This window comes from Puma concolor, chromosome E2, assembly GCF_028749965.1.
Source record: "Puma concolor isolate L17-30 chromosome E2, mPumCon1.1.hap2, whole genome shotgun sequence".
NCBI classification, from domain to species: Eukaryota; Metazoa; Chordata; class Mammalia; order Carnivora; family Felidae; genus Puma; species Puma concolor.
The window spans coordinates 54,599,514-54,612,733 of record NC_141681.1 but is presented as its reverse complement, the minus strand read 5'-3'; the positions used below and the strand labels follow the sequence as shown (position 1 = coordinate 54,612,733).

The 13,220-nt window shown below is 59.9% G+C and overlaps 1 protein-coding gene across 1 annotated transcript in view; it reads right to left on the bottom strand.

Annotated features, from left to right (window-relative positions):
* Positions 1 to 13,173, bottom strand: part of PRR12 (proline rich 12) — a 28,778-nt gene extending 15,605 nt beyond the window's left edge. The window contains exons 1-6 of the mRNA XM_086690426.1: positions 12,618 to 13,173; positions 10,972 to 11,084; positions 9,783 to 9,944; positions 6,382 to 9,698; positions 5,181 to 5,841; positions 2,243 to 2,637 (exon numbers count right to left, since the gene is read on the bottom strand). Of these exons, the coding sequence (XP_086546552.1) occupies positions 2,243 to 2,637; positions 5,181 to 5,841; positions 6,382 to 9,698; positions 9,783 to 9,944; positions 10,972 to 11,084; positions 12,618 to 12,703 (4,734 nt within the window). The 5' untranslated portion in view covers positions 12,704 to 13,173. The remainder of the gene's footprint in view (positions 1 to 2,242; positions 2,638 to 5,180; positions 5,842 to 6,381; positions 9,699 to 9,782; positions 9,945 to 10,971; positions 11,085 to 12,617) is intronic.
* Positions 13,174 to 13,220: the final 47 nt, after the last annotated feature.

Sequence of the window (13,220 nt, the reverse complement as noted above, 5' to 3'; positions counted from 1 at the left end):
CTCGCGGTCTGTGAGTTCGAGCCCCGCGTCGGGCTCTGTGCTGACAGCTCAGAGCCTGGAGCCTGTTTCAGATTCTGTGTCTCCCTCTCTCTGACCCTCCCCCGTTCATGCTCTGTCTCTGTCTCAAAAATAAACGTTGAAAAAAAAAATTAAAAAAAAATGGTTAGAATGACAAATGTCATGGTATATACAGGCTACCACAATTAAGAAATAAAGATCAAACTAAATTCTATGGGGGCACCTGAGTGGCTCAGTGGGTTAAGCGTCTGACCTTTCTTTTTTTTTTTTTTCAGAGAGAGGGCTCAAGTGAGCGAGGGGCAGAGAGAGAGAGAGAGAGAGAATCCCAGGAGGGACAGAGGGAGAGAGAAAGAGAGAGAGAAATGGGGGGCTCACCCAATGTGGACTCAAACTCACGAACCATGAGGTCATGACCTGAGCCGAAGTCAGATGCTAAATGACTGAGCCACCCAGGTGCCCCCGCGTCTGACTCTCGATTTCGGCTCAGGTCTTGATCCGGGGTTTGTGAGATCAAGCCCCTCATCGGGCTCTGTGCTGACATCACGGAGTCTGCTTGAGATTCTCTTTCTCTCTCTCTCTCTCTCTCCCCCCTCTCTCTGCCCCTCCCCCACTTGTGCTCTCTTAAAATAACTTAAAAAAAAAAAAACGACTAAAAATAAGACTACACTCTCAACAATAGCTAAATTATGGAAAAAGCCTAAATGTCCACTAACTGACGAATGGATAAAGAAACTGTGGTTTATATACACAATGGAATACTACGTGGCAATGAGAAAGAAATGAAATCTGGCCTTTTGTATCAACGTGGATGGAACTGGAGAGCGTTATGCTAAGTGAAATAAGTCATATAGAGAAGGACAGATTCCATATGTTTTCACTCCTATGTGGATCCTGAGAAACTTAACAGAAGACCATGGGGGAGGGGAAGGGAAAAAAAAATGGTTAGAGAGGGAGGGAGCCAAAGCATAAGAGACTCTTAAAAACTGAGAACAAACTGAGGGTTGATGGGGGGTGGGAGGGAGGGGTGGGTGGGTGACGGGTATTGAGGAGGGCGCCTGTCGGGATGAGCACTGGGTGTTGTATGGAAACCGATTTGACAATAAATTTCATACTAAAAAAAAAAAAAAAACCTTAAAAAATAAAATAAATAAAAATAAAGATAAGACTGTAAATAACACATTAAGTTCATCTCCCAAAGTACACGAGATAATAAAGCATAACACGAGTTATTCACCTTATAATTAATTCATCCCGCAACGTCTCCGTCTGAAGAAACAACACCCGAGATTAAATTAAACGCGATGACGTACATCAAGGGCCACACGTGTTCCTGGCCCCGTAATCAATACCCAGTCCGTGACAGTGACTAATATGAAGAAGGAGCTTAGTCTTCAGGGTCACCATCAAGGGAACCATGGCTTGCTGACCCACCAAGCACTTGCTCAGTCTCCTGTTCTGGGAGACGCACTGCACGAGCGCCTGAAGTCACCTACCCTCACCAAGCACCCCTGCTATTAATCCTCTGGTCCAAACCTATCTGTCCCATGAACCGAGTGGAGCAGAGATCGGCAAACTTTTTCCGTCATGGAGCAGAAAAGAAAGATTCTTGGCTTTGTGGGTCAGCTAGCCTCTGCCTCAACCATCTCACCCCGCCGCGATATGGGCGCTAGAGGATTTGGAAACGTCTGGGCATGGCTCGGTGCCAATAAAACGTTATTTATAGGAAGAGGTCGTGGGCTGCACTTGGCCCATCCAGGCCAGTTTGCCAACCTCTGGAGTAGCGTAACTGGGAGCAGGGAACGCCGCGATCTGTATACAGTGTTTAAGATGTGGCCTCACGCTCCCAATTCATTGGCTACTCAATTTACAGACTACCTCGGCATGCGCGCGCATTCACAGGTATATTCTGTCGATTCCACACGCGTCCACCAACACGGCATACCTTGCCAAGTCACCACTCTCTTGGCTTGTGCCATTAAATTAGAAGCTTCACCGAGACCAGGACCTGCCTCCTGGAACTCCAGCCCCCACAATACCTGCAGTAAATGTTAACCATCGCTCTCCTTTATGGGACACACACGCCCCCCGCATCTCAGAGCCCCGCATGTCCTCTGGATGTTCTGGCCCCATCGGCCTGTGAATTCGGGGCCTGTCACCCGGCAGGCATTCCATAGCCGCTGAGGGACCAAACCCCCGGGCCCAGCGTGCCATGCCGGGGACTCACCTTGAGGGAAGGGATGTCCTCGGCGCGGATGACGAACTCGTCACGCTCCCGGAAGATGCCCTCCCCGCCGCTCTCGCCCGCCTCCTCGTCCGTCTCCCCGCACACGGCTGCCGTCTCCTGCTTCTTGGCCAAGTGCAGGGGCCGGGCGTCCGGAGGCTCGGGCTCCTCGGGGGACGGGGCAGGGGGCTCCTCCGGCGCGGGGGCGGCCGGCGGGGGCGGGGGCGGGGCGGGCGGCGAGGGCAGGGGCGGCGGGGCGGGCGGCGAGCTGGGCGCGGGGGCCACCAGCGGGGGCGGCGAGGGCAGGGCCGGCGGTGGGGGTGGCGGCGGCGGCGGTGGCTGCGGCGTCGGGGCGGGGGGCGGCGAGGGCGGGGGCTTCTCCTCCAGCAGCGGGGGCTCTGGGGGCGAGAGGGGCGTCAGGGCGGACTACGGCACCCACCGGCACCGCGAGGCCCCCTCGGCCCTCACCGCGCAGGTCCCTCAAGGCCGCTGTCACTGTCAATCAGTATCAGCCCCTACCCTCCTCTCCAGCGTCCCAACACAGCCAGCCCCCTTCCTGCTGTGCACCCCCACATCCCTCCTGATCAACGGAAACTGTTCTCCACCGAGCACCCTAACACCCATCTCTGCTGCAAATCCCGCTCACCTCCACTTCTTATTCTTCTGCTCTTGCCCTTCCTCCTAATCAGGGCTCCTGAGGCTGCTTACCTGTCGCCTGTCCCCTCCCCGACTTTCCTTGTTATTTTTTTTCCAGATTTTATTTTTATGTAATCTCTACACCCGAGATGGGACTGGTACCCACAACCCTGAGATCAAGAGTCTCCTGCTCCACAGACTGAGCCAGTCAGGTGCCCTTCCCCTCCTGGACTTCTATTTATTTTTTAATGATTTTTTATTTATTTTTGAGAGAGAGAGAGAGAGCGCGAGCGCGCGGGTGAGCGGGGGAGGGGCAGAGAGAGGGAGACACAGAATGCCAAGCAGGCTCCGGGCTCTGAGCTGTCAGCACAGAGCCCAATGCAGGGCCTCGAACTCATGAGCTGTGAGATCATGACCTGGGCCGAAGTTGGACGCTTAACGGACTGAGCCACCCAGGCGCCCCGCTCTGGGACTTTTAATACCCACCTCTGCCTGAGGAGGCCAAAGGAAGACTATTCCCTTAACTTCTCTCTCCAGTGTCCTAATAAGCCTTCCCACCCAAACGTGGTGCTCTGTCCCCACCCCTCTTCCCAGTCTCGAAATACTCTCCCCTTCTGTCCCTTATATTGTAGCATTACTCAATGTCCCCCTCCCCCGCCCCCACTCCCCATTAAAACCAGTCCTCTCTGGGGACGCGTGGGTGGCTCAGTCAGTTAAGTATCTGACTCCTGATTTCCGCTCAGGTCAGGATCTCACAGTTCATGGGATCGAGCCTTGCACCGGGCTCTGCGCTGACATTGCAGAGCCTGCTGGATTCTCTCTCCTTCTCTCTTTGCCCCCACACCCTTGCTTGCCTGCACATACACTCTAAACACATAAACATTAAAAAACAAAAAATCAGTCCTCTCTTGTCTCACCCCAGACCCTTCCTCATCCTTCAACGGTCTCCAACCCCAGTCCATCTCCCCCTTGCCCTCACCCCAAGTCCCTCCAAAGCTCCTTGCCCTGTCCTGATGTGGCTCCTAGTTCCCAAATGCCATTCACCAGCCCTTGCACCTCTTCTCTTGTTCCGGAACGTCCCTTCCAATGCCAACAGTTCAACTCCCCCAAAGCCCTTCTGCTAGGTCAAAATCCCTCCAGGAGACCCCCTTCCCAGCTCCAGAGGACCTTCTGAGCCCCTGAAACCCATTTCCCACACCTCATGCCCATCTGAGTCCAGAAACACCGCTCAGTTGCCTCAAAGCCCTTGCTGGCTCTCACCTCCCATCTTCCACCTTCCGTCCCAATTCCCCAAGCATTCACTCTGCACCTCTTCCTCCTCATTTCCTGCTCAGGGGGTCTTGTCCTCCTCCCCCCAAGCTCTCCCTGCCCTTCCCTCAGACTGCTCTCTACTCTCAAGATCATTAATGCCCTTTACTTCCCACTGAACTCTCCAAGGGCTTTTCTAACGGCCCCCTCTACTGCCTTAAAATCCCTCCTAGTGCCTAAAACTGCTTCCTCTCAAGCCGTGTCCTGAGCTATGAGCCTTCCAAGGTTCTTGAACCCCAATACTCATTCCCATTTCAGCGAACCCTGACACTCTGTTTGTTCAGAAGCCCCCGGCATTTCTTCTCACCTCTGCCCTTCAGCCTCCCTCTCCATTTCCCACTCTTCTGCAACCTCCTAGAAGTGCTCTCCCTTCCCTAGGACACCTCTGAGCCCTCAAACCCTCATTAACTGCCCCCGCTGCCTTCCTCCGAATCAATGCCTTCATTCCCTCTCCAGTGAAGCACCTTAAAATTTGCCCAAAGCCTCTCTCAGGACAGAACACCATCCAGACCCTGCCATACCCCCAGCCTTTCCCTCCTGCCCCCCCCCCCCCATGAGACCCAACTAGTCAATGTTCCAGTCTCTTTCAACTACCCTCCCCAAGTCTCTCCCTACCCCCAGATACCTTTCTGTCCTTTGCCATACATCTCTAAATCCCAGCTCCTTCTCAGATCCCATATCCTCACCAGTTTTAAAAGCTCTCTCAGTACCCTGTCACCCACTTGTCCCTATCACTTATAACCTGCCCCATTTCCCACATTCTCCAGTGCCCACCTTGGGGCCCTTTAGCCCACTTAGCATCTGTGGGCAAATTAGAAAATGCTACCTTTCTTACTAAAAACACCTGTTTGCCCTCAATTAACAAGTTACTTTCATAAACAAGAGAATCTACTTCATCTACGTGAACAATGTCCTTTAAACAGTGCACAACCTTACCCTGTGACCTGAACAACAGGAAAGCCCCTTCCCGCCCCCAAACCATCATCCCCAAGCTCACCGGGTGTGCCATTGCTGCTAGGGAGCCCCGGGAGTGGGGGAGGCCCTGGCACTGAAGCCTCAGTTGCCAAGGAGGGCACATCTGGGGTGGAAGTGTCCTTAGGCCCAGCGAGGGGTGGGTCATCAAGAGCGGAGATGGCTGAGGAGATGCTCTCCTGCAGGTCCCGGTTCTTGGCCACAGAGTCTTCTTCGTCCGAGGAGAAGGAGGGCAGCGTCTCCAGGTTGCGCTTCAGCTCCTCATCCAGCCGTTTGCAGGGCGAAGGGCAGCCCAGCCCTAGCCCCTCGCTCTCGGCCGCCTCCAGTGCGCCCCCCAGCCCGAAGGCGCCGGCAGGCGGGGGGTGTGGCACAGTGGGGGCGGCAGGGGGCTGGGGCTGCAGGCCCCGGGCCGGCACAGAGGGCGGCACGCTCTTGGGGGGGCTGAGTGGGGGCGTCAGGCCGGCCTGATAGAGTGGCGGATGACGCTTGCCTGACTTGAGGAAGTCCAGGAAGGAGGCCATGAAGCCGGACTTCATCTCTGGCTGCTTTTCTTCCACCTCCTTGATCTTGGCCTCAATCTTCTCCCGAGTCAGGCTGGAGTCCAGGCTGTTGTGGTCAGCTCCAGATACAGCGTCGCCTGACGAGGCTCCCAGACCCTCACCGGCCTTGGGCACAGACAGCTTGATCTAGATATTGGGGCGATGGGGAGTCAGGACCCACGGATCTGGGGCCCCAAGTCCCCTCCCCCATCAGAAGCAGGAGCGCAGGCCCCCAACCCTAAGACCCAGGTCAAATTCCCACTTTCAGCCTGTAGAACTCTAGAATTCAAGCCCACAGACCCCTTCTGATTCCAGAACAGGACTGGAGCTCCTCCCTCGATGCTCCCTGATCTTCCTTTGCTTACAGCCCAGGAACCCAATCTCCAGACCCTCCACCCGCACCCCCAAGACGCAGGAATCTAGGAACCCCCAATCGCTGGTCCTTTAAGACCTAGCACCTAAGAACCTAAGCTCCAATAACCTGTACCTCCCTCCCTCCAGACCCCAAAGTGTCAATTCTCAGATCCCTCCAACAGTGGAAGCCTGGAATCCCAGCCCAGAGATGCATTTCCTCACAAGTTTCAGGAACGTAAACCACAGCCCCCATCACGCCCCAGAACCTCAACCGTGGCCCCAACCCTCCGCTTTCTTGAAAACTTAAGCCATCCAGACCCCAGTCCCCCTCACCTTAAGTGGCTTCAGGGGCTCCAGCCGTGTGCCCCCTACCTCCTCGGCCTTCCTGCCCCGACCACGGCCCCGGCCCCGAGGTTTCTTGGCTCCATCAGTGGGTGTGGAGGCTGAGGCTGGCCCAGCAGTGGTGGGGACCTCCAGCGGGCGGATCCGGGGCCTACCCCGGGGCCGGGGTGGGCCATCACGCTTGGCCTTTGTCGGCTTGCGGCCACGGCGCCTGGGGCCATCCGGGCCTGGGTTGGGTGGACAGAAGTCGATGTCACCCAGGGGTGAAAGGGCCGGGCGGGAACGGCAGCTGGACACCAGGTCGGGCAGGCGCCGAGGGTTGAGGCGGATATCAGCGGGCACATCGGCCTTGTCCTCATCCGCCTCAAACTCGTACTCCTGGGCGTACAACTTCTTGGGCGTCTGGAAGGGCGGGTCGCGGCGCCGTAGCAGGTGGAAGGAGGACGTCTTGAGCAGCTTCTTTGGCTTGGTAGAGCAGAAGATGGGTGAGGTCAAGCCTCCCTTGGGCTCGGAGGCAGGTGGCGGCGGTGGAGGGGGAGGCGGGGGTGGCGGGGCCGCCTGGTGTGGCCCACTCTGGATCAGGCCCAGAGGCTCGGCATTGACCGTGGAGGGCAGCTCAGGCGGTTTGTTGGGGTCCAGGCCCAGGCCCGGCGTCTCAGGCCCAGCTCCAGACGCCCGGCTAGGGCAGTAGGGCCCATAGGGATCATAGGCAGGGGGGCCTGGAGGCGGCCCAGTCCCCGCCTTGGGGTCACCCTCGTCCTCAGGCGGCCCGGCCTTGCCATAGTCGTCTGCCGCCCCTCCGCCGAACATCTCCTCCATGGTGGGGAAGAAGCTGCGCTCCTCGTCTTGGAGCAAGGAGTCAGGAAAACAGATGGACGTGAGTGGCACAAAGCGGGGGGCCTTTGTGCCTTGCGGGCTGGGGCTGCGGTAGGCACCTGAGGGATCCTTGCCCTCGGTATTAGGTGGGCCTACGCCAGTGTCACCAGGCCCTGGGGGCAGTGGCTCCAGGGCCCCAAGCAACTCCTGCATAGCGCCTGGGGGCTCCAGACTCTCCTCGGGTCGCAGGCGGGGGCTGGGGGCACCAGGCTCCAGGCCGTGGCTTCGGAGGTGGGCCTCAAGCTGGAGGGGCATGGGTGGCGGAGGTGGGGGCGGCGGCGGGGGCGCCTGGGGCGCCCCATCACGGGTGGCTGGCTCAAGGAGATGAACGCCAACCTTGGGGGCACTGGGAGAGGGGCTGGGGGCGTGGCTAAGGACAGAAGGGAGCAGTTGTGGTGGGGGAGGCGGAGGCAGCACCAGTGGGAGGTCAGGGCCCCCGGCCTCCAGGAGGAGGCCGTGGGGTGTGGGCTGGGCAGGCTGAGCCGTGGGAGGTGGGGGCGGCGGGCTCTTTTGGAGAAAGGCCCCCAGCTCCTTGGCACCTGCCCCATAGTGGACCACTGAGGTGGCCAGCCCCTCGGGTGTCTCGCCACTTCGTTCCGGCCCTTTCTTCTTCTCCTTCAGCCTCCCCAGGCCCAGCTCCAGGGCTGCTGTGGCACCCTCGTCGAGGCTGGCACTCGTCCGGATGACACTCTGCAGATGATACCTCTGGGGGTCTTCCTTGGCCAGCTCGTAGGGTGTGCCCGGTGGACCCCCGGCCCCACCACTACCCCCAAGTCCCTTGGAGGCATCCGCTGCCCCATCTTCACCCACCAAGCCGTCTGCCCCTGAGGTCCGCGGGGGGCTGGGTGCCTGTAGGAGATGCTGGATGAGGAATTCCTCATCTTCCGTGCGCTCGGCAGGAGGCCCGCCGGGGCCAGCCAGCAGCTCTGAGCCATCCCCTTTGCCTTTGTAGCCACCTGCTCCGGCTGCATAGCTGCCGGCTCCCGGAGGCGCCAGGAAAGGGGCCGAGGCCAAGACGGAACTCAGGTATTTGCCAGGGGCTCCCGGAGAGCCTACTCCAGGCGGGCGGCCGGGGGCAGGCGGCGACTGCAGTGGGCGGATGATGTGAGAAGGGCTGGCCTCGCCGCCACCCCCCAGGGAGCTGGGCCCCCAGCCACCTCCGTGACCCGAGAGCGCCGGGGAATGGCCAGTACTGTAGCTGAGCGAGGGGCTGGCTGTGGGCAGCCCCTGGGAATGGGCAGCTGGCCCGGGGTATGGCTCACCCTGAACCCCATACAGCTGCCCCTGCAGCTGATCCGGGGAGTAGCTCTGACACGTGGCTAGGCCAGGAGGCGGGGGGCCACTGGGGGGCTGTGGGGGCCCCCCTGAGTAGCTAGGGCCTTTGCTCAAGTCCTGTGCTTGACCCCCTCCAAACCCTTGCCCGTAGGCCTGGGGTCCTAGAAGCCCTTGGGGCTGTCCAGGGGAATAGGCTTGGCCCCCGGCCCCGCCAGCCCCAGAGGCCTTCCCAGTGGCATAGGCTGCTGCTGGCCCACCCAGACTCTGGCATTTGGGCGTGGCGGTTGAACGGGGCGGGGGGGGCCTGTTGGCAGCACCCGCAGCTGCTCCATAACCGCCTTTGCCTGTCTTGTAACCGGGCGACTGAATGATTGGGCGGTAACCTCCACCGCCACCCGCAGCCCCACCTCCTCCAGCTGCCTCTGGGCCTGCAGCCCGGCCCGATGCTCCAGCAGTGGCTCCGCTGGGCCCAGCCTTGCTAGGCTCGCCAGCACCAGGGGAGGGCTCCCCGCCGCCCAGGGGGCTACAGGCCAGGTTAGCCCTGTGGCCCATGGAGGAGTAGCTGCCTCCACAGCTCAGGTAATGCTGGAGTGCGTGGGCTGGTGGCGGGGGCGGCGGGGGCTGTGCACTTGCCGGCCGCTGGTAGTGCTTGATGACGGTGTCCTGGCGGGGCAGGGCCCGCTCGGGTGGCGGGGGGCCCGGGGCAGCACCCGAGAAGTTGTAGAGCTGTGGGGAAGATTGCTCGGCGGCAGCGGCAGCAGCGGAAGAGGAAGCCAGCAGGTTGAACTGAGTCGGGAGGTGGCGGGGGGGTGGGGGTGGGTCAGGGGGGCCAGGGCGGTAAGGAGGGGTCTGGGCCGGGCCGAGACCAGCAGGCCCCAGGACACCGCCCCCTGCCAGGCGCTCGAAGCCCAGCGAGGATGGCACCGTGGGTGCTTGCGAGGGCTTTAGGTGCAACACATCATGAGGGGACAGGAGCCCGTTAGCTGGGGGACTGAATGGGGGATCTTGAAGGCTGAGGGACGAGGGCACTGGGAAGGGGCGGCTGCCGAAGGAAGCCGGGTGCTGGTAGGCCGACAGGGCAGAGGAGGATGGAAAGGTGCTGGAACCCGGCAGGGCGCCCGAAATGAAGAGCTCCGTGGGGCCTGGCGTGTGCATGGCTGGGGATGACGGAGAAGACCACAGGTCAGGGCGGACCACATGCCAGCCCCACCCTGGCCCTCCTGGGTCGGCGCTGGGCTTACCTGTTTGCCAGGAAGGACTGCGGAACTGGGAGAGGAGAGAGGAGGCAGAGGGGCCAGGCTGGGGGCCCCGGGACTCCAGGGCCGAGATGAGGTTCATGACGGAGGCGTCGGGCCCTGCTGAGCCCGCGTGGTGGAGGCCAGTGTCGAAGAGTCCAGAGAGGCCTGGCCAAGGACAAGGGGGTTAGAGTCAGCAAAATGGGGTATAAGGCCAAGTTGAAAGGGAAAAGGAAGAGGCCAAAAGCAAGTCAGGTCAGGGAAAAGGGTTGGAAAATGTAGAGATAGATTCCAAGGGGATAAAGCGGACACAGCCAAGCTGAGGAGACAGGGCAGAGGATAACAAAGGGGAAAAAGGAAAGCAATACGCAGGATGGAGTGTAGTCCAATCGTAAGGGCAGGGAGCCCAGGAGAGGAAAGGTAAACAAAAGAGTAGAAAAACCCAGAATCAAAGGAAGTGGGCACAACAGGACAGAGTTCTTGGTGGAAGGGGGAGGGAGACACAAAAGGATTTGGGCAATTCTAGCAAGGAAGGGGAAAAGATGGGATGACTGGAGCCACTTAGTAGGAAGAGGGCAGGTCTAAAGGGATTGAGTTCAAGTGGGAGGATCCAGAAAAAAATCAAAAAACAAAAAAAAATAAGGAGGAGACAAGGGAAGGAGCCAACCAGGAAAGTTAAGGATCAAATTGGATAATGTAATCTACTTGCAGGTCCACCCAGGAAGAAGGAAACCAATCAGAATCATTAGAGGTAGGACTACAGGGAAAAGAATAAGGTGGTGGGCAGACCCAAGGAAAAAAAGGGAGGTCCAAAGACTTAGAGCCAATCAGAAAGAAAAGGAATCAGGAAGAACGAATTCAGAGCGCCAAGGAGCCAAGAGGATGGGCAAACCTAGAGGGAAAGGATTGGGGTGGGATAGACAGGAGGAAAAGCCTGGAAGAGAAGGTGGGATTTGGGGGCTGAGGGGACGGGGCCAATTGGAGCGAAAGAGGCGGGGCCAGAGACAAGGGTGGACGAATCCAGCGTGAAATTGAGCAGGGACCAGCAGCCTCAGAGGCAACCAATCAGAGGAGAGGCAGCAAGGGGCGGGCCAGGACGCAGGGCACGGCCAATTAGGAGGGGTGGAACTTTCAGCAGCCAACCAGCTGCCTGGGAGGGAGGGCCAGCCCAGGCGGGGCGGGACGGGGGCCGTACCTGCTGGGTGGTGGTTGGTGGCATAGCTTTGCAGTGGGTGGGGGGCCGCGTAGGCCTGGCGGTGTAAGATGTCGGTCTCGGGGTGCGAGGTCCTGGAGCTGCCATAGACCAAGCTGGGGGGAAGGGAGAGATGTTAGGGTGTCCTCTGCAGCTACCCTAGGAGAATGGAACTCAGCAAATCCCCCGGGGTGTGGGGGGAATCTTACAGCTGACTGGGGGTTATCCCTAAGGAACCTTGGGCCCTAAAGGAAAGAAGACCAAGGGAATCGGGGTACCCAATGAAAAGAGCCATGAAACATTCCCCACTCAAGCCCCAATAAATAGAGCCCAGATAGTCTCACGTTTACAAACAGACATGCACAACGACGAGGCAAACAGAAGAGGGTGAAGAGTCAGAGGGAAGTGCCCCAAGTTGAAAATTCAAAAGGCATGGACTTCCTACCGAGCCCACTATCCCCTGGACGACACAAGGCCCCGGGGCCCACCTGAGGGGTGCACACGGACGCCCACTCTAATGCAGACACGTGGGAACACATGGCCCTGAACCTCATATAGGGTCCCGAGTCAGGAGCAGGAGGTAGCTTGTTCCCCAAAAGGCTGGGATGGGGGGTGGGGAGGGGATAGGACTAGGGGAAAGTACCAGGTACAAGTGTGAACATGAACAACGTCCATCCCGCAGGGTTGAGCATGGGCCCTTGCAAAGCCAGGTGTGTGTGTGCAAACGACTATCCAGCTCACCCGTGGGGAAGGAAATATACAGAGCGAGAAGTCCCAAATGGAAAATCCTAACACATGTGGGGTCATGCCCAGCCATGCTGGGAAACCCAGGAGGTGGGGGGGTTGGGGACAGGTGAAGAGTGAAGGCAGGACATAAACAGCAGGAAGGGGGCTGATTCGCAGGTGAGCAGGGTGCCAACTAAGCACCAACAGGGCCCACGCTCACGCACACAACCACACACCAGGGAAATATCTGAATCTTCCCATGCAACGGCCCCAATTCACGGCTGGGACTCAAGAGGTCAAATACTCCGCTCCTCGCCATCCACTAGGATTCTCTGCCTTTGGGGGTGGGGGAGTCCAAGGGGGCGTGTCTCAGATTCCAGGACCCCCCCCCCTCACACACACAGAACCCCAGCTTGGGAAGGGGGCGGGGCCCCGTGCCCACTCTGCGCGCGGAATTTCGGGGGGGGGGGCCCGAGTGGCGCGGCCTCGCGCAGTCCCGGAACAATAGGACGGGAGGGGGGGCTCCCCCCAGGTCTGCGTTCTAATTCTCCTTTCCATCCCACCTATGCAAGAGCAGAGCCCGGGATGCAGGGAGGAGGGATCAGCAAGCCGGGAATCCAAGGATGGGGGGAAATCCAGGCCTTGCTTCGCCAGTCCCTCCCACCTTCCCAGGGCCTTTCCGTCCGAAATTGTTTTGCACCCCCATTTTCCCGCTGCATCTCTCCCTTTGCATGCCGGAGCTGGCTTTGGCGGAGTTTGCAATTTGCAAACTGGGGCGGCGGCGTTGTTGCAAACCGAGGAAGGCCGCTCCCTTGCAAGCCGGAGGGGAGTTTGCGATGCACGCTTCGCCAGGCGGGCCAGGCCCGGCCGGGCTGGGCCCCCACCCCTTGGCCCCTTCCTCCAGGCCACCCTCAGCTCCTTACCTAGCTTTCGCTGACCTCTCGTAACTCCATCCCGCCCCGGCGCCGAGCGGGTCCCCGAAGCCGGCGCTGGGGTAGTTCCTGTCCATGAATTGGCCGCGGTGGAAATTGGGGGGAGGGGGAGGGAGGGAGGGAGGGAGGGGGCGCGCGCGCGCTCTCCTCCGCCGCCGCTCCCTCCGCTGCTGCTTTTTTTTTTCCCCTCTCTCTCTCTCTCTCTCTCTCTTTTTTTCTTTGCAGCCGCCGAAGGCCCGGCAAGGCCCCGGGCTGGGGAGGGAGGGGGCAGGGGCGGAGGGGCGGGCAAGGGAGGGGGTGCAGCCGCCGAGCCAAGGAGGGGGGAAGGGGGGTTCCCCCTGGAGGAAAAGGGGGGTAGGAGGGACCCCGCTGTCTCCGCCTTTGCCCCGGCGCTTGCAAGAGAGAAGGGAGGGAGCGCGCTCAGGAGGGGGCGTCCCGGGCGGCCCCGGGGTGGGTGCGGGCGCTGGGTGCTCGCTCTCTCGCCGCCGCCGCCGCCGCCTCCTCCTCCTCTGCGCTCACGGTGCAGCCATCTTTGCACAAGGCGGCTGGGGGAGGGGGGGAGGGGAAGGGGGGGCGGGCGGCGGGGTGTCTGGC